At 45.1% G+C, this 25,440-nt stretch overlaps 1 protein-coding gene across 4 annotated transcripts in view; it reads right to left on the reverse strand.

Annotated features, from left to right (window-relative positions):
* The window catches only part of RERE (arginine-glutamic acid dipeptide repeats), a 342,283-nt gene that overhangs the window by 96,418 nt on the left and 220,425 nt on the right, over nucleotides 1–25,440 (reverse strand). For all 4 annotated transcript variants that reach the window (XM_069741281.1, XM_069741280.1, XM_069741282.1 and 1 more), the window contains exons 4-5: nucleotides 12,611–12,716; nucleotides 10,654–10,750 (exon numbers count right to left, since the gene is read on the reverse strand). In XM_069741281.1, the coding sequence (XP_069597382.1) occupies nucleotides 10,654–10,750; nucleotides 12,611–12,716 (203 nt within the window). The remainder of the gene's footprint in view (nucleotides 1–10,653; nucleotides 10,751–12,610; nucleotides 12,717–25,440) is intronic.

The following is a 25,440-nucleotide window of genomic DNA, read 5'->3' on the forward strand; positions in this document are numbered from 1 at the left end:
CCAACGATCACGGCCAGGTCGTATCGCTGGTCATGATCGTTGGTAAGTCGTTTAGTGTAACGGTACCTTTAAAGGGAATCTGTCACAACATTTTTCGCCCATAAGCTAAGGCCACCGCCATCAGGGGCTTATCTATAGCATTCTGTAAGGCTGTAGATAAGCCCCCAATGTAACCTGAAAGGTAAGAAAAACAAGTTAGATTATACTCACCCAGGGGCGGTCCCGATGCGGTCCGGTCCGATGGGCATCGCAGTCCGGGTCCAGCGTCTCCCATCTTCTTACGATGACGTCCTCTTCTTTGCTTCCTGCCGTGGCTCCTGCGCTGGCGTGCTTGGTCTGTCCTGTTGAGGGCAGAGCAAAGTAATGCAGTGCGCAGGCACCAAGCCTCTCTGACCTTTCCCAGGGCCTGCGCACTGCAGTACTTTGCTCTGCCCTCAACAGGACAAAGTATGCCTGCGCCGGAGCCGCGACAGGAAGCAAAGAGGACGTCATCGTAAGAAGATGGGAGGCGCTGGACCCGGACTGCTGTAGATAAGCCCCTGATGGCGGTGGCCCTAGCTTATAGGCGAAAAATGGGGTGACAGATTCCCTTTAAATTCTGCAGCCCGGTGTCCTTAGCACCTCTGACAATCACCAGGCTCTGCGATGTCATGATGTGAAAGAGATTGTGGGGAATACTAAAACGCCAGAGGTGGACAGGATAATGGACAAAGAAATTAAGACTGCGCTGGTTTGGCTGCAGAACACGTCATCAGACCAGGACAGCACAAATCTGTTTCCTAAACTATAGTGCAGATTCTATCAGTAGATATCCGATTCACCACACTGGGGGCCATTGTACAGCAACATTCCGAGTCCACAGATGTCCACTGACTTCTATAGCAAAGTGTTGCGGCCATGCTCCGTCATCTGCGGAGGAGGTGAGCTGTGGCCATTACCTGTTGTGAATGTTGAATCCCTTGTTATCTACATATAGTTGCTTTCTCTCCTTGTCTATGATAAGATGGAAACTAATCTTTACAGAATAGACAAGTTAGTTTAAGATTAGGATCAGTGTGAAAATGGCATATCATCAGGATTTATTTCATAGATCGTGACATAAAAAAAAGTCATTATTTCCAGATGACACATTCACTTTAATTACTGCTAGAGAGCGGAACAATAATGAGTGTCTGCAGGAACAGTGAAGCATGGTGGAAGCTGCTTGTAGGTTTCTGGTTGCATTTCAACAAATGGAGTTGGAATTTGGTCAGGATTAATGGTGTCCTCAATGCTGAGAAATACATATGGATACTTAACCATCATGTAATATCATAACGGAGGCGTCTGACGACCCCAAACATCAAACCAATGTAATTAAAAACTATCTTCAGCATAAAAAAGTTGTCCTGAAAGTGATTATCAGGCCCACAGATAACACAGCCCTGATCTCAAAATAATCCAGGCTGTGTGGGGTTACACAAAGAGACAAGGATTTGCAGAAGAACATCCACAGTGGTTAGTTCTCAAAGATGTTTGGTGCAACTGCCTGTCGCGTTCCTTCAAAGCCTGGGAGTAAGCACAAGTGTACCCAGAAGAAGTGACGATGGTAAAGGGTGGTCACACTAAATATTGACTTGATTTAGATTTGTCTTGACAATTCAGGTTTAATTTTGTTAACTGATGAAACAGCAGAAAAAAACTTTTAAAGAAGCACTCAAATGAAAATTTGTACCATGTTAATATATTGCAGTAATCATATTATTATGGCACTGTGTACGTACTTACAATTGCTCATTTTGCCTTTCTACCTAGTTAATTCTTCTCTTTTCCATCTATCTATACATCGCGTGATAAACCCCTTCACACCCCAAGGCTGTTTTCACCTTCATGACCAGGCCAAATTTTACAATTCTGACCAGTGTCCCTGATTCGGAGATGGTTTTTTTCGTGACATTTCATACTTTATGATAGTGGTAAAGTTTGACATTACTTGGGCTTATTTTATTTAAAAAAAGCGGAAATTTGGCAAAAATGTTGAATATTTAGCAATTTTCAAACTTTTAATTTATATGCTCTTAAATCAGACCAGATATGTCACACAAAATACCGGTCGTTCGTAAACGACATTTCTCACGTCTACTTTACATCAGCATAATTTTTTAAACAATTTTTTTTTTTTGTTAGGAAGTTATAAAGGTTAAAAGTTGACAAGAGATCTCATTTTTTCAACAAAATTTACAATACCATTTTTTTTTTAGGGACCATATTACATTTGAAGTGACTGAGGGTTGTAAATGATAGAAAATACCCCAAAATGAACCCATTCTAAAGACTGCACCCCTCAAGGTGCTCAAAATCACATTCAAGAAGTTATTAACTCTTCAGGTGCTTCACATAAATTTTTGTAATGTGGAAGGAAAAAAATGAACATTTAGCTTTTTTTTTCCCACAAGAATTTTACTTTGGACCCAATTTTTTTTTAACCCCTTCCCGACCCATGACGCCACGTAGGCGTCATGAAAGTCGGTGCCAATCCGACCCATGACGCCTATGTGGCGTCATGGAAAGATTGCATCCCTGCAGATCGGGTGAAAGGGTTAACTCCCATTTCACCCGATCTGCAGGGACAGGGGGAGTGGTAGTTTAGCCCAGGGGGGGTGGCTTCACCCCCTCGTGGCTACGATCGCTCTGATTGGCTGTTGAAAGTGAAACTGCCAATCAGAGCGATTTGTAATATTTCACCTATTATAACTGGTGAAATATTACAATCCAGCCATGGCCGATGCTGCAATATCATCGGCCATGGCTGGAAATACTAATGTGCCCCCACCCCACCCATCGCCCCCCCATCTGGCCGGTACACTGCTCCGGCTCCCCTCCGTCCAGTGCTCCGCTCCCCCCCGGGCTCTTGTCCGCTCACCCCCGTGCTCCAATCACCCCCCCGTGCTCCAATCACCCCCCCTGCACTCCGATCCACCCCCCCCAGTGCTCCGTTCCACCCCCCCGTGCTCCATTCCAGCCCCCCCGTGCTCCATTCCAGCCCCCCCGTGCTCCATTCCACGCCCCCCGTGCTCCGTTCCACCCCTCCCGCGATCCGATTCCCCCCCGTGGTCCCCCCCCCACCCCATCATACTTACCGATCCAGCCGGGGTCCCGTCCGTCTTCTCCCTGGGCGCCGCCATCTTCCAAAATGGCGGGCGCATGCGCAGTGCGCCCGCCGAATCTGCCGGCCGGCAGATTCGTTCCAAAGTGCATTTTGATCACTGAGATATAATCTATCTCAGTGATCAAAATAAAAAAAATAATAAATGACCCCCCGCCTTTGTCACCCCCATAGGTAGGGACAATAAAAAAATAAAGAATTTTTCTTTTTCCACTAATGTTAGAATAGGGTTAGGGGTAGGGTTAGGGGTAGGGGTAGGGTTAGGGTTTCGGTATGTGCACACGTATTCTGGTCCTCTGCGGATTTTTCCGCTGCGGATTTATGGCGGATTTACCGCGTTTTTTTCTGCGCATTTCACTGCGGTTTTACAACTGCGATTTTCTATTTGAGCAGTTGTAAAACTGCTGCGGAATCCGCACAAAGAAGTGACATGCTGCGGAATGTAAACCGCTGCGTTTCCGTGCAGTTTTTCCGCAGCATGTGTACAGCGATTTTTGTTTCCCGTAGGTTTACATTGAACTGTAAAGTCATGGGAAACTGCTGCGGATCCGCAGCGTTTTCCGCAGCGTGTGCACATACCTTTAGAATTAGGCTATGTGCACACTGTGCGGATTTGGCTGCGGATTGGCCGCTGCGGATTCGCAGCAGTGTTCCATCAGGTTTACAGTACCATGTAAACATATGAAAAACCAAATCCGCTGTGCCCATGGTGCGGAAAATACTGCGCGGAAACGCTGCGTTGTATTTTCCGCAGCATGTCAATTCTTTGTGCGGATTCCGCAGCGTTTTACACCTGTTCCTCAATAGGAATCCGCAGGTGAAATCCGCACAAAAAACACTGGAAATCCGCGGAAAATCCGCAGGTAAAACGCAGTGCCTTTTACCCGCGGATTTTTCAAAAATGGTGCGGAAATATCTCACACGAATCCGCAACGTGGGCACATAGCCTTAGGGTTAGGGTTGGAATTAGGGTTGTGGTTAGGGTTAGGGTTGGAATTAGGGTTGTGGTTAGGGGTGTGTTGGGGTTAGGGTTGTGGTTAGGGATGTGTTGGGGTTAGCGTTGGAATTAGGGTTATGGCTACAGTTGGGATTAGAGTTAGGGGTGTGTTGGGGTTAGTGTTGGAGTTAGAATTGAGGGGTTACCACTGTTTAGGCACATCAGGGGTCTCCAAACGCAACATGGCGCCACCATTGATTCCAGCCAATCTCGTATTCAAAAAGTCAAATGGTGCTCCCTCACTTCCGAGCCCTGACGTGTGTCCAAACAGTGGTTTACCCCCACATATGGGGTACCAGCATACTCAGGACAAACTGCGTAACAATTACTGGGGTCCAATTTCTCCTGTTACCCTTGTGAATCTAAAAAAATGCTTGCTAAAACATAATTTTTGAGGAAAGAAAAATGATTTTTTATTTTCACGGCTCTGCGTTCTAAACGTCTGTGAAGCACTTGGGGGTTCAAAGTGCTCACCACATATCTAGATAAGTTCCTTGGGGGGGTCTAGTTTCTAAAATGGGGTCACTTGTGGGGGTTTCTACTGTTTAGGCACACCAGGGGCTCTGCAAACGCAACGTGACACCCGCAGACCATTCCATCAAAGTCTGCATTTCAAAACGTCACTACTTCAATTCCAAGCCCCGGCATGTGCCCAAACAGTAGTTTACCCCCACATATGGGGTATCACCGTACTCAGGAGAAACTGGACAACAAATATTGGGGTCAAATTTCTCCTGTTACCCTTGGGAAAATTAAAAAATTCTGGGCTAAATAATTATTTTTGAGGAAAGAAAACGTATTTATTATTTTCACGGCTCTGCATTATAAACTTCTATGAAGCACTTGGGGGTTCAAAGTGCTCACCACACATCTAGATAAGTTCCTTTGGGGGTCTAGTTTCCAAAATGGGGTCACTTGTGGGGGGTTTCTACTGTTAAGCCACATCAGGGGCTCTGGAAACGCAACGTGACGCCCACAAAGTCTGCATTTCAAAACGTCACTACTTCACTTCCGAGCCCCGGCATGTGCCCAAACAGTGATTTACCCCCACATATGGGGTATCAGCGTACTCAGGAGAAACTGGACAACAACTTTTGGGGTCAAATTTCTCCTGTTACCCTTGGGAAAATAAAAAATTGCAGGCTAAAAGATCATTTTTGAGAAAATAATATTTTATTTTTATTTTCATGGCTCTGCGTTATAAACTTCTGTGAAGCACTTGGGGGTTCAAAGTCCTCACCACACATCTAGATTAGTTCCTTTGGGGGTCTAGTTTCGAAAATGGTGTCATTTCTGGGGGATCTCCAATGTTTAGGCACACAGGGGCTCTCCAAACGTGACATGGTGTCCGCTAATGATTGGAGCTAATTTTCCATTTAAAAAGCCAAATGGCGTGCCATCCCTTCCGAGCCCTGCCGTGCGCCCAAACAGTGGTTTACCCCCACATATAGGGTATCAGCGTACTCAGGACAAACTGGACAACAATATTTGGGGTCCAATTTCTCCTATTATCCTTGGCAAAATAGGAAATTCCAGGCTAAAAAATCATTTTTGAGGAAAGAAAAATTATTTTTTATTTTCATGGCTCTGCGTTATAAACTTCTGTGAAGCACCTGGGGGTTTAAAGTGCTCACTAGGCATCTAAATAAGTTCCTTGGGGGGTCTAGTTTCCAAAATGGGGTCACTTGTGGGGGAGCGCCAATGTTTAGGCACACAGGAGCTATCCAAACGCGACATGGTGTCCGCTAACGATGGAAATAATTTTTCATTCAAAAAGTCAAATGGCGCTCCTTCCCTTCCGAGCCTTACCATGTGCCCAAACAGTGGTTTACCCCCACATGTGAGGTATTGGTGTACTCAGGAGAAATTGCCCAACACATTTTAGGATCCGTAAAACCTGCGCAGTCTGCTCTATATACACAAAAATTTATTTGGGATGGGGGTGTACAAGCTCTAGCACAATTTTTAATAGATATAAATAAAAATGAATTTTATCTTGAATTTTCATCAAATATTAGTAAGGACAATGTACATTTTCTGGACCTTATCATCTCAGCCAGTGAGGGAAAATTGCAAACCCGTACTTACATCAAACCTACTGATTCAAACAGCTTTATTTCTATGAATAGCTGCCACTTACCACGATGGTTGCTAAATGTTCCTCGTAGCCAGTTCATTAGATCAAATCGTAACTGTACTAACATAGAAGATTTTGACAGGGAGGCAGATATGCTCATCAACAAGTTTGTAAATAAAGGGTATGATAAAAAAGCTTTAACCCTAACTAAAAATACGGTTAAACAAATCTCTCGAACAAAACTCCTCGCTGATAGTAATAAGGAGGAAAAGGATCCCTTTAAACAGCAATCTAAGATAGTGATACCTATCATCACTCAATACAACTCAAACATATCAATTTTGAGAAAAATTGTAAACAAACATTGGGACCTTTTGAAAGAGGATAATACAATAGGAGACAAACTATCTGAATGCCCACGTTTTGTTTTTAGGAAAGCACGTAATCTAGGCCTACTAATTGCCCCTACTGTGCGGAATCCAAATCCCCCAATCAGAACAAAGGGCCCCTTTAAACAAACTGTCCAGGGTTTCTTTCCGTGCCAAAAATGCAAAATGTGTAAATCACTAAAATTAAGCAAACAGAAACAGGTGATATCACGGAATGGCACGGAATTCCCCATTACGGACTTTATAACGTGTACAACGCGGGGGGTGATATACGTTATTGAATGTCCGTGTGGGAAACAATATGTGGGACGCACTAAACGGGCCCTAAGCCAGAGAATAAATGAGCATCTTCGAAATATACATAATAAATACGCTGATCATCCACTGTCAAAACATTTTTTAATCCACCATGAAGGACACCTGCAAGGAACAAAGGTGGTGGGTATGAAGGTGGTATATCGAGACTGGCGTAACGGTGATTTAATTAGTCAGATGTCTCGTGAAGAAACTAAATACATCTTCGAGATGGATACCCTGAGACCTAAAGGCCTGAATAACGAGGTGGAACTATTTGCATTCAATTAAGCCTATGAGAGACATACCGCAGGTATATATAGCCATTCCAATGCAGGGGGAGCCAACCCTGATGAAGGAATCCGCGTCATTCCGAAACGCGTTGGTTTTTGGCTCCCACTGCGATCCGTAGTGTCTCCAGGGGCACCACGTGACTGAAGAACACGTGACCTGAACGTCACTGCAGGTCCTGCGAAGCAACATATCAGGACTTTCAAGCCGCGGCCGCACAGGCGCTTGTCACCGGCCGGGACAGCGCCTGCATAAGCCGCTTAGAAGAAGCAAACTCCCGGATCTATAAGTCGAGCATTCAGCAACGTCCATTTGCAGCAATCACGGAGATTCTTAAAGGCACCTATCTACACTACAGTTCCTAATTGCACTTATCTGAGTTTGAACATTTACATATACTGCTATGCGATTAACGCTCTTCACCTGACAGGTAATTTCGTATTGTGATTACTTGATTTTTGTGTATATAGAGCAGACTGCGCAGGTTTTACGTATTTTTTATATATATTTATTCATTTCTTTCTGTGTGTGGTACAGAATATTACCTGCTGCGTCTCACTTTCATCTGCACCAGCGCCGCTATTTTTATTTACTTATTCAGTTTTACATTTTAGGATCCATTTTATCCTGTTGCCCATGTGAAAATGAAAAAATTGAGGCTAAAAGAATTTTTTTGTGAAAAAAAAGTACTTTTTCATTTTTACGGATCAATTTGTGAAGCACCTGGGGGTTCAAAGTGCTCACTATGCATCTAGATAAGTTCCTTGGGGCGTCTAGTTTCCAAAATGGGGTCACTTGTGGGGGAGCTCCAATTTTTAGGCACACGGGGGCTCTCCAAACGTGACATGGTGTCCGCTAAAGAGTGGAGCCAATTTTTGATTCAAAAAGTCAAATGGCGCTCCTTCCCTTCCAAGCCCTGCCGTGCGCCCAAACAGTGGTTTACCCCCACATATGAGGTATCAGCGTACTCAGGACAAATTGGACAACAACTTTCGTGGTTCAGTTTCTCCTTTTACCATTGGGAAAATAAAAAAATTGTTGCTAAAAGATAATTTTTGTGACTAAAAAGTTAAGTGTTCATTTTTTCCTTCCATGTTGCTTCTGCTGCTGTGCAGCACCTGAAGGGTTAATAAACTTCTTGAATGTGGTTTTGAGTACCTTGAGGGGTGCAGTTTTTAGAATGGTGTCACTTTTTGGGTATTTTCAGCCATATAGACCCCTGAAACTGACTTCAAATGTGAGGTGGTCCCTAAAAAAAAATGGTTTTGTAAATTTCGTTGTAAAAATGACAAATAGCTGGTCAAATTTTAACCCTTATAACTTCCTAACAAAAAAAAATTTTGTTTCCAAAATTGTGCTGATGTAAAGTAAACATGTGGGAAATGTTATTTATTAACTATTTTGTGTCACATATCTCTCTGGTTTAACAGAATAAAAATTCAAAATGTGAAAATTGCGAAATTTTCAAAATTTTCGCCAAATTTCCATTTTTATCACAAATAAACGCAGAATTTATTGACCTAAATTTACCACTAACATGAAGCCCAATATGTCATGAAAAAACAATCTCAGAACCGCTAGGATCCGTTGAAGCGTTCCTGAGTTATTACCTCATAAAGGGACACTGGTCAGAATTGCAAAAAACGGCAAGGTCTTTAAGGTCAAAATAGGCTGGGTCATGAAGGGGTTAAATTTTCACAAAGGTAACAAGTTGAAATGGACCCTAAAATCTGTTGTGCAATTTCTCCAGAGCATGTGGATACCCCATATGTGGGGGAAAACTACTGTTTGGGTGCATGGCAAGGCTCAAAAGGGAAAGAGCGCCATTTGACTTTTTCAATGCAAAGTTTGCTGGAATAATTAGCGGGTGCCATGTTGGATTTTGAGTGCCCCTGATGTGCCTAAACTGTGGCAACATCCCACAGGTGACACCACTGTGGAAAGTAGAGAGAATAGATATGAATATATATATATATATATATATATATATATATATATATATATATATATATATATATATATATATATATATATATACACACACACACACACACACATACATATATATACACATACACACACACACACTATGGGACTTTGGCTTTTTATGTAGTCTGATCGCTGTTATAAAGCATTGCAATGCAGGATCACATTGCTATACTTTATAGCCCGTCAGCCCCTGCAGATGCAAGTTAGTTAGATCATGCATTGCGCATGATCTGTCTTGCTAGTGCCTGGTGACCCGGATGTTGTCATGACAACATCGTGTCACGATGGCAACAATCGGGCACCCACAATGACGTTGCAGGGGCGCTGATCTAAGGGCAGAGGGGCTTTCTTCCCTCTCCCACCACTGAGTATCGGGTGTGAGCTGTCTGAATCAGCTGACTCCCAATGTGTGCGCACAGAATCACATGGACCTATCCATATATTTAAGGTCGGTAAGTACCTAGCGACCTGGACATATGGATATGTCCAACTTGGGCTGTGGAGCTGATAAGTCAAACCACCGACTTACGACTCCTCAAAAAAAAAAAAAAAAATTTCCCTGACTTACGACTCCTCAGCACTGCCTCACTACTGAGCATGTACATAAAGTGCAGCACAGATTCATCTCAACTAAAAGCCAAGATCCTTAGAGCAGAAGCAGAACAGATATTTATAGGACATTTCCAAATTATTATGAAAACATTTAAAGCACACCCTGCACTGAACTACTCAACCCAATTTATTATATATTTTAGAAGGATTCTGAGTCGGTAGATTTTATACAGACTCCACCTCCGATTCCACCAAGATGGACACCGACAGCCCTGCGTCCAAGGTGGTGAAGGGGTTAAGAATAGACTTGCTGAATTCTTCTAAGCCCTATGAAAAAACAGAAGGTCAATTTTCCCTGCATGACTCATGAGTCACTGCAAAGGTCCCTGGCACAGGGAGGAGAGAGCATCTGGTTCAGGAGGTGAAGAGGGGAATAATTTCTGCAGGGACAAACACTTCCTGCTTCTACATAGATCAGAGAAAAGAGAAGAATTATCTGGGTAGAAAGGCAAAATGAGCAATTGTAAGTACACAGTGCTGTATAATATAATGACTGCAATATATTACGAGGATAAAAACATTGATGGGAGGAGGAGGAGGGCTTCTTTAACACTTCGGTTTTTACTTTGCAGCATTTCTTCCACACCTGACAAACTTTTGCACATTACTCTATACATTAGTGTGCCAGGGGTTTCATTTTCACCAGTCTAAATAAAGATTGTGTATTTCTCCAGCTCGCTTTCTAGCTTTCTTTTATGTGCTTTTTTTTAAATCACTCTCCAAGATTTAGTCTGTGCCAAGTTATTTAGATCCTATATCTCAAGGAAAATGGAGTCCGTGTAGTTTGTTTCTGAAAGGCCATAAGTGTAGACGAATTACAGCCTGGTTGTGGCGCACATCAGAACCAGCCGGCGCTTACCTGAGAGCAGCTGCATGGTACGTGTCCACGTAATCAGAGATGAAGAGCTCTCTGTTCCGTATTACTGGGTCTGTGATCACCAGCTCCCGGCCAGAATCTATGAGGGACAATGCGAGAAAAGGGAAAAAAGATCAGACACCTACAAATACAAAAGTCACAGGTAGGTTAATAGACACGGATGGGCTCTTCCATCCATAACTAGGCACTGCGCTGGATAATAAAACTGCATCGCTCTGTCATATGGTCAGTGTACAATGCCTGCCCGTGTAACACTGCCCGGTATTTAGTCCTCCTGTCTCGGCACATGTTAGGCACGCAGCCACAGAACTAACCCATCGCCACCCCATAGTTGGTCAAATAAGGAGCTCTGTCGGTCCATCTAACCATTTAGATGTCATGGTCGATATTGGGAAAATGAATAATATACAGCTGACACCTCTTGCCAAAGGAGAGGGTTTAGCCCCTGAGCCTGCACCAACAGAGCGCTCAGCAAACAAAAATTATACCAATCCTGCAAGCTGCAGCCACAAACAGAGGGAGCTTACAGTATACGGTCTACACTGCGCTATATGATATCCTAGTATGTGGGGAGAGGCAGTGCACCCCAGAGGTAAAGGCGCATGTTATCTCAAATGCCGGGGATTGGAGCCGATAATCAGCACAGAGCGTCAGACCTAAATATATTATAATATATATAGTAAAAAGTTACATTACATCTAGCAGGCCTGTGGAATTGGGATCTTGGTGTAGTCGGAATAAAATGGAGTGACTCAGACTCTTAAAATGTATAATAAGTTGGATTCAGTAGTTCAGTGCAGGATGTGCTGGAAATGTTTTCATAATACAGTAATTGTGGAAAGCTATAAATGTCTGTTCTGGAGATAAAACTGATGTGCTTTATGTACATGCTCAGTAGTGAGGCAGTGGAGTCGGTGTCGGAGTCGGAGAAATTGAGGAGTCGGGAGTTGGTGGTTAGGGTACCGACTCCACAGCCCTGACATCTAGTAGACATGTTACTCATATACACATTTTGGTTCCTCGCTATTTCCTATGCGGTTTTATACAACTGTGCACGTTCTATTACTTATGAATTACAAAATATATTCATGAAAACATTTCATTAACTCCCAATTAATCATTAGAACAGTTTCACAAAACCAGCAGAGTGAAAACAATTAATGGTAATTTGCACTGATGTTGAGGGAAGCAAACGGAACAGATAATGCTGCAAAAATGTCCACATTCTATACTTGGAATGAACCTCCAATTCTATGGGAAACTGGGGGAAGGCGAATAATCGTTATACATTGTATGGCAGATGGTGTGTGTAAATGACACAGCCATAGATTGTGCCATCTATGCACGTAGACATAGGACGGCATGCTACGTCTGCTGGGATCCTGCATCTGGTTGGGGAGCCGGCACTGGAAATGTCATGCAATTCTACAGCTCTGGATATAGACGCCCACATATGAGCAGTCTGTGGGGGTCCGCAGTGCTACTTAGCAGCAGAATCTGCTCTAAAATGATTACTGTGTATGCCCCAGCAGCATGGGTCTCTATACACACAGATGGGCACTTCACAGGCGTTATCCACAGACGCTCATCTCCGCATTGAAGGCAAGCAAGGACATTACCACCCCACACACCTGCCAAGACGCATGTGGCAGGTATACGGGGGTCACAACATCAGCAATGCCTGGCACCGATGAGGAATTGAGAGGAGCCAGATAAGCCAAGTTGCAGGAAAAAGTTTCTTGGAAGATGAAGATGCACAATATACAGGCACTGCCGAGCAAAGCCCACTGATCGGGATAATCAGGAGTAAACGCATCACCACCATCCTGTCTTGTACCAACTCTGACAGCGGTCAGGAAAGTGGTGCCAATACAATATAAGCAGATGACGATGGAAGGTGAGGGGTCTTATAGTACAGGAATTATCGTGTGGGATTTACCATTCTCATTGTGGCGATCTTGAACCAAGTGCTGGTAGACGGAGTCCGGCACCTCTGACTGGCGGTAGTACCACTTCACATTCATAAGGAGATGGTCTCGTTTACTCTAGAACAGGAATAAAAAAGAAAGAAAACATTTTTGTTAAATGTCCAGTCTGAAATCACATTTCAAAGTTAAAATTAGCTTTAAAGGGAGGGTGCCGTGATTTTAGTTTTTGTATTAATAATTATTGATTATATAATCAATTATTTTTAATACAAAAGTAAATGTACTACTTTAATACTTTTTTATTTATTCATTTTTACTTTTGCCACTGGAGGCCGCCATTTTCATTAGTGTGGGTGTAAGTGTCTGGGCACGACACTTGCACACCTCACTTACGGCAGCCATGGGCATAGGAGCCAACAGTCGACCCGACCGCATCTCTTTCATTGAGGCTGCTTCTCCTGCCTCTCAGCTGTGACTTGGGCACGCCCACTGAGCTGCTACATCACAGCTGTGAGAGGAGATCGCGGCCATTTTGTTTTTTATTTTCCTCTGTCATCGCACACACAGCTCAGTGTGTGCGATGGCAGGAGCTGCCAGGGAGAAGCTGCTGCTGGGAAGAGAGGTGAGTAGAAGGTGAGTATCTGCAGCCAGGAGCTGTGATTGCAGCCTGTACTTATTATTACAGCACAGGCTGCAATCACTGCTCACTGCCGACCTGTTCAGAGCAGGGAGATCGTCACACTGCTCTGCCCTGAACATGAGTCAGCACTTCCTGGGAGAGGACTGAAGGTAAGTACAGAGTTTTTATTTTCTTATGCATCTACCACTGCTACCTGCCCCTATATACCACTGCTACCAGCCCCTATATACCACTGCTACCTGCCCCTATATACCACTGCTACCTGCCCCTATATACCACTGCTACCTGCCCCTATATACCACTGCTACCTGCCTCTATATACCACTGCTACCAGCCCCTATATACCACTGCTACCAGCCCCTATATACCACTGCTACCTGCCTCTATATACCACTGCTACCAGCCCCTATATACCACTGCCACCTGCCCCTATATACCACTGCCACCTGCCCCTATATACCACTGCCACCTGCCCTATATACCACTGCTACCTGCCCCTATATACCACTGCTACCTGCCCCTATATACCACTGCTACCTGCCCTATATACCACTGCTACCTGCTCCTATATACCACTACTACCTGCCCCTATATACCACTGCTACCTGCCCTATATACCACTGCTACCTGCTCCTATATACCACTGCTACCTGCCCCTATATACCACTGCTACCTGCCCCTATATACCACTGCTACCTGCCCCTATATACCACTGCTACCTGCTCCTATATACCACTGCTACCTGCTCCTATATACCACTGCTACCTGCTCCTATATACCACTGCTACCTGCTCCTATATACCACTGCTACCTGCCTCTGTATACCACCGCTACCTGCCTCTGTATACCACCGCTACCTGCCCCTATATACCACCGCTACCTGCCCTATATACCACCGCTACCTGCCCCTATATACCACTGCTACCTGCCCTATATACCACTGCTACCTGCTCCTATATACCACTGCTACCTGCCCCTATATACCACTGCTACCTGCCCTATATACCACTGCTACCTGCCCCTATATACCACTGCTACCTGCCCCTATATACCACTGCTACCTGCTCCTATATACCACTGCTACCTGCTCCTATATACCACTGCTACCTGCCCTATATACCACTGCTACCTGCTCCTATATACCACTGCTACCTGCCCCTATATACCACTGCTACCTGCTCCTATATACCACTGCTACCTGCTCCTATATACCACTACTACCTGCCCCTATATACCACTGCTACCTGCCCTATATACCACTGCTACCTGCCTCTATATACCACTGCTACCTGCCTCTATATACCACCTACCACTGCTACCAGCCCCTATATACCACCTACCACTGCTACCAGCCCCTATATACCACCTACCACTGCTACCAGCCTCTATATACCACCTACCACCACTACCTGCCTCTGTATACCACTGCTACCTGCCTCTGTATACCACCGCTACCTGCCTCTGTATACCACCGCTACCTGCCTCTATATACCACCGCTACCTGCCCTATATACCACTGCTACCTGCCCCTATATACCACCGCTACCTGCCCTATATACCACTGCTACCTGCTCCTATATACCACTGCTACCTGCCCCTATATACCACTGCTACCTGCCCTATATACCACTGCTACCTGCCCCTATATACCACTGCTACCTGCCCTATATACCACTGCTACCTGCTCCTATATACCACTGCCACCTGCTCCTATATACCACTACTACCTGCCCCTATATACCACTGCTACCTGCCCTATATACCACTGCTACCTGCCTCTATATACCACTGCTACCTGCCTCTATATACCACCTACCACTGCTACCAGCCCCTATATACCACCTACCACTGCTACCAGCCCCTATATACCACCTACCACTGCTACCAGCCTCTATATACCACCTACCACCACTACCTGCCTCTGTATACCACTGCTACCTGCCTCTGTATACCACCGCTACCTGCCTCTGTATACCACCGCTACCTGCCTCTGTATACCACCGCTACCTGCCCCTATATACCACCGCTACCTGCCCTATATACCACCGCTACCTGCCCCTATATACCACTGCTACCTGCCCTATATACCACTGCTACCTGCTCCTATATACCACTGCTACCTGCCCCTATATACCACTGCTACCTGCCCCTATATACCACTGCTACCTGCCCTATATACCACTGCTACCTGCTCCTATATACCACTACTACCTGCCCCTATATACCACTGCTACCTGCTCCTATATACCACTACTACCTGCCCCTATATACCACTGCTACCTGCCCTATATACCACTGCTACCTGCCTCTATATACCACTGCTACCTGCCTCTATATACCACCTACCACTGCTACCAGCCCCTATATACCACCTACCACTGCTACCAGCCCCTATATACCACCTACCACTGCTACCAGCCTCTATATACCACCTACCACCACTACCTGCCTCTGTATACCACTGCTACCTGCCTCTGTATACCACCGCTACCTGCCTCTGTATACCACCGCTACCTGCCTCTGTATACCACCGCTACCTGCCTCTGTATACCATCTACCACTGGTGCCTGCCTCTATATACCATCTACTACTGCTGCCTGCCTCTGTATACCATCTAACACTGCTGCCTGCCTCTGTATACCATCTACTACTGCTGCCTGCCTCTGTATACCATCTAACACTGCTGCCTGCCTCTATATACCATCTACCACTGCTGCCTGCCTCTGTATAGCACCGCTACCTGCCTCTGTATAGCACCGCTACCTGCCTCTGTATAGCACCGCTACCTGCCTCTGTATAGCACCGCTACCTGCCTCTGTATAGCACCGCTACCTGCCTCTGTATAGCACCGCTACCTGCCTCTGTATAGCACCGCTACCTGCCTCTGTATAGCACCGCTACCTGCCTCTGTATAGCACCGCTACCTGCCTCTGTATAGCACCGCTACCTGCCTCTGTATAGCACCTACCACTGCTGCCTGCCTCTATATACCATCTACCACTGCTGCCTGCCTCTATATACCATTTACCACTGCTGCCTGCCTCTATATACCATCTACCACTGCTGCCTGCCTCTATATAACATCTACCACTGCTACCTCTGTCCTGTGTAGCTAATCTAGTCCTGTGTAGCTAATCCTGTCCTGTGTACAGTATCACACAAGATAGGATTAGATACACGGTGCAGCACAGTATCACACAGGACAGGATTAGATACACGGCTCGGCAGTCAGTATCTAATCCTCTCCTATGCACTCCTCTCCCCCCTGCGTGTCTTTCCCCATTGTGGTTTATTTTTGTTGTGGGAGATGAGGGAGTCGAGGATTATGCGTTCGGTATGGTATAAAAAAGATTAATAAAGGACTTTATTCTGGCCGAGTCTTTATTTACAATACATGTGAGATCTATGTGGCGGCATTATGGGTGATCTATATGGCGGTATTATGTGAGAAGCATATGGTGGTATGTGAGAACACTGGCGGTATTATGTGTGATCTATATGGTGGTATGTGAGAACACTGGCGGTATTATGTGTGATCTATATGGCGGTATGTGAGAACACTGGCGGTATTATGTGTGATCTATATGGTGGTATTATGTGAGAACTGTATGACAGTATTGTGTGATCTATTTGATAGTATTGTGTGTGATCTATATGGCGGTATTATGTGAGAACACTATGGCAGTATTATCTTCAGAAAGCGGACCCATTCTATGGTGGTTCTGGCTGAGCACCTGCACGCGGGTCTGGGGTAATAGAGGGGGCAGCATGACCTCCAGTTAGGTGCAGTCAGGGGAAGGCTGGTGAGGTAGCTGAAGAGAGGGGTCTCATTTTTATCGTTACTATATGGCTACATTTCCTTCCCAGCGTCACCCCGATTGCGCCTGTCACCTCGCTTTCACACATTGCCAGGACAGGATGGGGAAGACAGGATCTGAGGAGGGGAATGGGGTCTGCATGCAAAGTCTGGATCAGACCAGGCCATCAATCCGCAGAAATGTTTCCTGGATTTCTGTGGAGCAGACGGTCCATCCATGTGTATAAAAGACAGCGGTCTATGTACAATCCCTGGCTGCTCCGCGCACCAAATAGGGGGCCCCTATAGACCAGCACACTGCTCTCCTGAAATACTCTGTGCTGCTGTCACCCTGCTCCCTCCACCACATATCTCCCAGAATCTTTGCTGCCTGCCATCCTCGGTGACTACTTGTCAGTATAAGGCTGCCTTCACACTATCATTATTTGGTCAGTATTTTACCACAATATTTGTAAGCCAAAACCAGGAGTGGGTGATAAATGCAGAAGTGGTGCATAGGTTTCTATTATACTTTTCCTCTATTTGTTCCACTCCTGGTTTTGGCTGACAAATACTGAGGTAAAATACTGACCAAATACTGATAGTGTGACGGCAGCCATACTCTGCAGTCACCAACAAAATGGCTGCTCACTGGGTTCCTGAATATCATCCTCTCTAATCCCTTAGCAAACACCCAGAAGGGGAGGAGAGGAGACATCACACACGTCAGCAGACTCCGCCCATAATTACTGCAGTGCAGTAATGTGAGCTATTTGTACACTAGGTTTTTCTGAAATTTCAGCAGCTGCTCCCCCTAGTGTTGAAAAGTGAAAATTCCAAAACTTTTCAAATTATTTTTCATATTTTACTAAATTATAAACAAATGATAATATTTTTTAAGAAAATGTAATCATTAATTCTTTACATTTTTACAATTTCTGAAAAATTTTATTTTTTGATGGCACCTTCCCTTTAAGCTACTAGGAAATCCAATGAGCGAAGCTAAAGTGTAATCAAAGTTTGGGGCATTTTTTACCTTTTTTACAGATTCATAGGCTTTCTACTGAGCACTATATGTGCAGCTGGGCGCGAGGACAGCGAAGACTGGCGTGAGGACAGCCCAGCCGGGTGCGAGGCCAGCCCAGCGAAGACGGGCGCGAGGACAGCCCAGCCGGGCGCGAGGACAGCCCAGCCGGGCGCGAGGACAGCGAAGACGGGCGCGAGGACAGCAAAGACGGGCGCGAGGACAGCAAAGACGGGCGCGAGGACAGCCCAGCCGGGCGCGAGGACAGCCCAGCCGGGCGCGAGGACAGCAAAGACGGGCGCGAGGACAGCCCAGCCGGGCGCGAGGACAGCAAAGACGGGCGCGAGGACAGCAAAGACGGGCGCGAGGACAGCAAAGACGGGCGCGAGGACAGCAAAGACGGGCGCGAGGACAGCCCAGCCGGGCGCGAGGACAGCGAAGACGGGCGCGAGGACAGCGAAGACGGGCGCGAGGACAGCCCAGCTGGGTGCGAGGACAGCGAAGACGGGCGTGAGGACAGCCCAGCCGGGTGCGAGGACAGCCCAGCCGGGCGCGAGGACAGCGAAGACGGGCGCGAGGACAGCGAAGACGGGCGCGAGGACAGCCCAGCTGGGTGCGAGGACAGCCCAGCCGGGTGCGAGGACAGCCCAGCCGGGCGCGAGGACAGCGAAGACGGGCGCGAGGACAGCCCAGCTGGGAGGGAGAAATTATCTTTTAAACAAATCAGTCAGGGATCTCAGGACCCTGACCGCTAATAGAACTATCATGCAGGGAATATATGGACCCGAAAAACATAAAATAATCTAACAGCACAGAATCTGGCACTATACGGAGTATGGAGTTGGTCTAAGAGCGTAGATTAAGACACATAAGGTAATGGAGCTGCTGGAGAACAGGATTTTATGTTTCTGTATTTATTTTACACCCTTCTGCCCTGCATTTGATGGCTCTGGCACAGCTGAATCAATGCCCTGAAGGCTGCAGTATGAAAGGAGATTTGCAATTCCCTTTGTACAGAGGTCGTGATGAGGCTGATCAATGAGAGCATCAACAAGCAGAACATGTTCTGCTCGATGCAATTAAAATGTCTTCAAATGGTCCATAAAAAATGCAAAACATGAAAAGCAAGCCTGCGCCGATCCGGAGACAGAAGAACATCCACACGAAGGAACCAGACATTTGTAGAATGGCCAGTCACACTTTCTAATTAATAACACTCATTATCATTTCTCTCTGATCAAATTCACTCTTTTCTCCAACTCCTAAAATAGGGTCAACAGGCCAAAAACGTAAGCTTTCCTCCATGTCAAAGACAGATAAAAAGTAGCCTCAGTGTGGAGGAAGATGGAGGTAAGTGGCCACAGAGGCTTCTGTGCTCCCGATCTCGAGGCAAACAATAGATACAAGGTGCAATAAAAAAAATCTGCTTGAAGAAAAGGTTTAAAAACTTTACAAGACCATTGTGCCATAAGTCATGGCCCGGGCACACATCGGCGCTGCCCGCAGAGCTCGGAGACAAACTCCTTTTGTTCAGTCTTTGTCTAAAACTATTTGCAAATCTGTAACACAGGAGAAAGTCATAATGAAAAGCCAATGTATTCCCCTCATATTCCAAAAACTGCAGGAAGTTTAAAATGGCCTAAGGGGAAATTAACATTCCTTCACCGTGAGGCAAACCACACAGTGTTTATTTTCATTTCTTCTATGCAAACGTTAACTTCTTCTTTTACAAGCTGTAAGCCTGCACGAACATTTAATCCCACGTAACGCATAGTTGTGGCTTCCAAGAGGTGAAAGATGGAGAAGGGGGCTGGAAAAAGGAGAGCGATTTATAATTCAAACAAGAAAAAGATAAAAAAAAAAAAAGTACAGCTATGTGCAATGCCGGGAATAGCCAGCAGGTGGCAGCATTGTGCCAAATACAAAACCTCAATCTGTCATGGAGGCCGATGCTGGGCCATCAGCACCTGTATGTGTCTATTAGTATCACTATCACCAAAATATATTGCCCCATTACAACAGAGAAATCCCAGGAGCCGGGCAGCCAGTGCAAGAAGAAATTGCCACTGCCATCAACATTTTGTGGCCTTCTGTTGGCTTCTATACTATATGTGCTTATTGTTGTGCCATGGAAAATTTGACAACCGGGTATCGCATATAGTACTGTGCCCAAGCTTTAATGATGTTCTCCTGCATAAATGCCAGCCTAGTTTCCTTGCACCATATCCATAATTTGCATACGATAATGTAAATGCATGAAAATGGCAAGATAAAATTAAAAAGAAAACCTTTTCTCCACGTGATGGTGTCTGAGAAAAGCGACCATCCCTTTAAGAGCCTATTTCTGAGAGATCACATATGTGCATACAGTGGAGAGGGGGCTAGTGGTGGGTTACGGAGCTCGTTAACCCCCAGATTGGAAGCATTGACCGTTGCTAAGGCCTGAACAAAATGTGCACTCTCCTGAAAATGATGCCCCCATCATTGGGAAGAATAGATGACAATTTCCTTTACAGAAATCGTTTCACCTCATCCACACAGGCTAAAAATACAGAGAAAAGCAAATAGAAAGTTGTCAACTGGCCATCAAGTCGCATAACGCCAATTTCAACAATAATGTCCTTCCATTTGAAGACCGGTCATTTGCCACAAACTTGTAATTTTTTTTTTAACCTGGAGTAAAATCCCTCATTTCCCCAGAATCTGGCGAGGTTTTCCTTTTGTTTCTGCTCCTCTCCATTGCGGAGATATGGCCTTTCGTCCCTGTATGCACATCTAGTCTTATTAGGCAAGTGGGCGTGGTCAAAACTCTTTGTGGGCATTTTCTTGAAAAATACTCCCCCCTGGCTAAAATACTACATTTACATACAGGGAAGAGGGGTCCTTATCTCGGGAATGGAGGGTCACAGGAACAAAAGAAAAACATTGTCGGATTCTGGAGAACAGCGGGACTTACACCAGGTTTAAAAAAAAAAAAAAAAAATAGATATCTATATCTATATATAAATATAGATATACACACACATATATATACACACACCATATATATATATATATCTATATATATATATATATATATATATATATATATATACACACACATATACAGAGATCTCTCTCTCGCTCTCTCTGTGTATATATATATATATATATATATATATATATATATATATATATATATATATATATATATATATATAGATAGATAGATATATCTATTTATGAATAAAATGGGATTTTAGTTTCTAAAGATAAAGTTTATTTAATTCCTAAACCATTTGGCACTGATTCTGTAGAACCGAACCTGGTAAAGTGTAATACGCGTATGATGTGGCAGGCGCCAGTGTCCGTTATATCAGCAGCGATAAGACGCCGGCCTTCCCCGTACCAGATGATAATTGCACGGTGAGGATGATCGGGTAATATTTGCTCTGACTGCCATCTACCCTTCTCTTCCAGTGCATCCATTGCAGTAGATGTAAGAAGACAGCTTTGAAATATTTGTGCGACACCGGCCTAAGAGATCGGCCAGTAATGAATCTTATGGATTTACCTCTAGGCAAATGCTGTCATACGTGATGACATATCAGGAAATGGAGTACAGGATTGTCATTAGCTACAGGCAGGCCGCACAGCCATCAAGCACAGTATTAGCCGGCCTCCTGTCGGGGGGCGTTTGTCACACAAATTAAATGTATTGATGATCTGAATCTCTCAAATCAAAAACACAAACTACTGTACAAACCCCGAAATCTACGTCCTTATACATCAATGAATCCGGAAACTCATGTACTCCAATTTGAGCCACAATATACAAACTAGATTGTGGCCCGATTCTAACCATCGGGTATTCTAGAATATGCATGTCCCCGTAGTATATGGACAATGATGATTCCAGAATTCGCGGCAGACTGTGCCCGTCGCTGATTGGTCGAGGCAACCTTTATGACATCATCGTCGCCATGGCAACCATTATGACATCTACGTCGATACTGTGCCCGTTGCTGATTGGTCAAGGCCGCCAGGACTCGACCAATCAGAGACGCGGGATGTCTACGTCCTTTATGACATCATCGTCGCTGTGCCAGTCGCTGATTGGTCGAGGCCTGGCGGCCTCGACCAATAAGAGACGCGGGATTTCCTGGACAGGCAGACAGACAGACAGACGGAAAAACCCTTAGACAATTATATATATAGAAGATAAATCAAATATATAAAAACACATTTAGATTTTTATAAACTCCTTTTTACATATGGAATTGAACCGAAGTAAAGAGGGGTTAAATCAAGATGATCCCATATCATTTTTGCATTTCTACATTATGATCACACAAAAGTGGATTCATCCATGGAAATGACTTTTTATGCATTATATATAGGATCCGCACTCACGAATGATATTTAATAACGCATCCTAATTCTCTCTGGAATAAATCCCATGATAAGGCAGAAATAGCGCCGCCGATCCATTAATACAGACATGGCGCAGCGCACAATATGGCTTCTTCTGTATCGGTACACATACTGTTGCCACACACAAAAGGTAAAGGCCTTAAGCAGCAAAACTGCATTATGACACAAGGGGGCAGCACTGAGGCGATCCGTATAGACTCGCATTAGGAGCTAGCAGAGCAGAACAGGCGAGATTTGAGACATGGCGCAGAGATGTACCGACAGGTCGGGAACGTGACAGATCTACAGCGTGGCGCTGCCACAGGTGCTTGTAAAGGCGCAGGGCGCCCACAACCTCTCCGCTCTATCCCCTTTCTCTATTACAAGCTTTATGAACGCCCTCCCGTAATGGAGTCGAGCAAAGTCCAGGCAAGTGATCTATAAAAGCCGCCATGTGCCCGGCAACAAACAGGATCATTTATTAAAAGAGACATAACCAGACATTAGATCACCCGAGTGCCCGGCAGGGAATGTTTGCTACCACTGCACACAGCAGAGCCGGCCTGTTCTGCAGAAACGCTCATTACTCTCTCTATTCCCTACCAGGCTTTCATTTTCTACATCTGATGTCCGTTTTATAGGTCACCAATCCATCACGGGAGGCGGTGAAGGTGAGGATGTACTTGGGTAATTGTCTATGTGCTCGGGGTTCAGCGATTTCTATCCATCAGGGCACGTCGACACGTCTTATTTGGGACAGAAAACCTCACGTGTGTTTGCAAGAGAATGTGCGGCAGAAATTCACAGACTGACCCTGGATGTGCAGTTTGGGATCTAGCACAACCACACATGAAGCGGTCGGTTCAATGAGAACGTAAGGTGGCGAGCAACGAATCGTAGTATCGTACGTCCCGTTCCATCGCTGCACGCGAGCGGGAGAACGCCTCTTACCTGCCGTGACTCCTCTTCCGATTAGCGGGCTAGCGAGGACGTCACATGCGAGTTATGCCGCAACAACGTTGCCAATCAAAAGGGAAGCCATGGATGCCGACCGGTAAGAGCAGGGCTGTGGCGTCGGTAAGCCAAACCTCCGAATTTCCACGACAGACTCCACAGCCCAGGTAAGAGGTGGCGCTCCTGAGCGGCGGGGCTACAGACGACTGTTGTAGGTGTTAAATGGGACGTGCAAATTAATTCGTACCAACTCTAATTGGAACCACTCAAATTTGCCTGAGCAATTACCCTGGCAATTATTTGTTTTCCCCTGTAATGTGTATTTCAAATTTGTATGGAAAAAAAAAAAAAAATCAACTCCTTTTGAATAGCAAAAAAGAAATATGTTCCAACCCCATGGATAGGGATGAACACCTTGGTCGCCTCAGAAAGACCTTTTTGAATCAGGGCTACCATCCAAGAACAATTGAAAACCAGATCACAAGAGCCACCAGAATATCAAGGAATCGCCTGCTACATTACAAAGCTAAAGAAGAAAATAACCGGGTACCTCTAGTAGTTCCCTACAATCCAAATCTGGAGGTGCTAAGAGGAGCTTCACGGAAATTACAACCTTTACTGCAAAAAGATGGCCGCTTACAATCCATTTTTCCAGACCCCCCAAATCTAAGAAGCATCATTGTCAGAAGCTCCCTGTCCTCTCCAACAGCTGCAGGAACCTTTCCTGGCAACAAGAAAAAAGGTAAAACCTGTCCATTTATAATGAGAACAAGGATAAATTCTCACCGCCACACAATAAGACAAAAAAGAATGGATCTACCTGTGGCCAAACATTTTTGTATGCCTGATCATAGCACCATGGACCTGAAATTACTTGTATCGAAAGGTAAGTTCAAATCTCAGAGACAGGAGAATCTGGGAGTATAAACTTATGATGACCTTTGACACCAAGTGCAGGAATGAATGTGCCGCATGGATTTATGTCTTTTTACATCAATTAAGGAATTTGCACTTCAGACCTTATGGGGGCATCATAACATAGAACCAGACCCCAATCAGAGGACAATAAAACATTCACTCCTTATCTATGAACTGTTCCAATATTTATGGACACAGCAGTTTCTCTCTCTCCCATAATGACAGCTCTGTTCTGTGTTGTGTATAAATATGTGATTCTTCAGATGTTGTATCAGTCTTTGCCTGATGAAGAGACCTGTGTAGTCTCGAAAGCTTGCAATTTGTTACCATCTTTTCAGTTAGCCATTAAAAGGTATCAACCACTGAGGACTCTCAATTCCAAATAGGATTCCATCTTCTGGCTAACACGGTACCAAGATATACATCTTTCATGTATCAAAAAAGAAACTATCCATATGCCTATAGTTCCACATCTACTTATCACACGTCCTAGAGGCAGGGGGTAATAAATGCCTCCGGAGACATCTGTGTGACGTGATGGCTAGATTTTACCTTCTAGGTTACAGATGAATGAAGGAGGATATAATATTCCGCCCCCCTTTGCTTTTATAGCACAAAAAAGAAAAAAAAAGTGTAATGTACCACGGGCGAAACAGAACAACCACGGAACAACATGACACGCTCACGTTATCTGCAAACACCACTATATGTCGGCTTGGAACGGTTGGAGGGCACGGCGCGGACAGATGATCCGATAAGACTGCCAGCCTCAGATGTCTGTGCCCGTGCTATATAAACTCAGGTATCAAACCCTCTGATGAAGGGATAAGGGCGACGCTGATCACAGTTAACCTGTTCACGGCCGACCACACAGGCTGCAGCGGAATCATCCTCTCAGCAGGGGAAGAGTTAACGCTGTGATTTATCACAGCCGGCCACTGGAGTACAAGTGAGAAGAGAACAAACAGATACGTGTCATGACAAGAATGAATTGAAGTCATTGCTGTGTGTTTCCCACAGCTCCTATAATGTGCTACTGAGCAATAAAACACTTCAGGGAAACTGCGGCCTCCTTCTCATTGGAAGAAAGTGACATCTTCCAGTACCCAACGCCATG

The sequence above is a fragment of the Ranitomeya imitator genome, chromosome 10 (genome assembly GCF_032444005.1).
Source record: "Ranitomeya imitator isolate aRanImi1 chromosome 10, aRanImi1.pri, whole genome shotgun sequence".
NCBI lineage: Eukaryota > Metazoa > Chordata > Amphibia > Anura > Dendrobatidae > Ranitomeya > Ranitomeya imitator.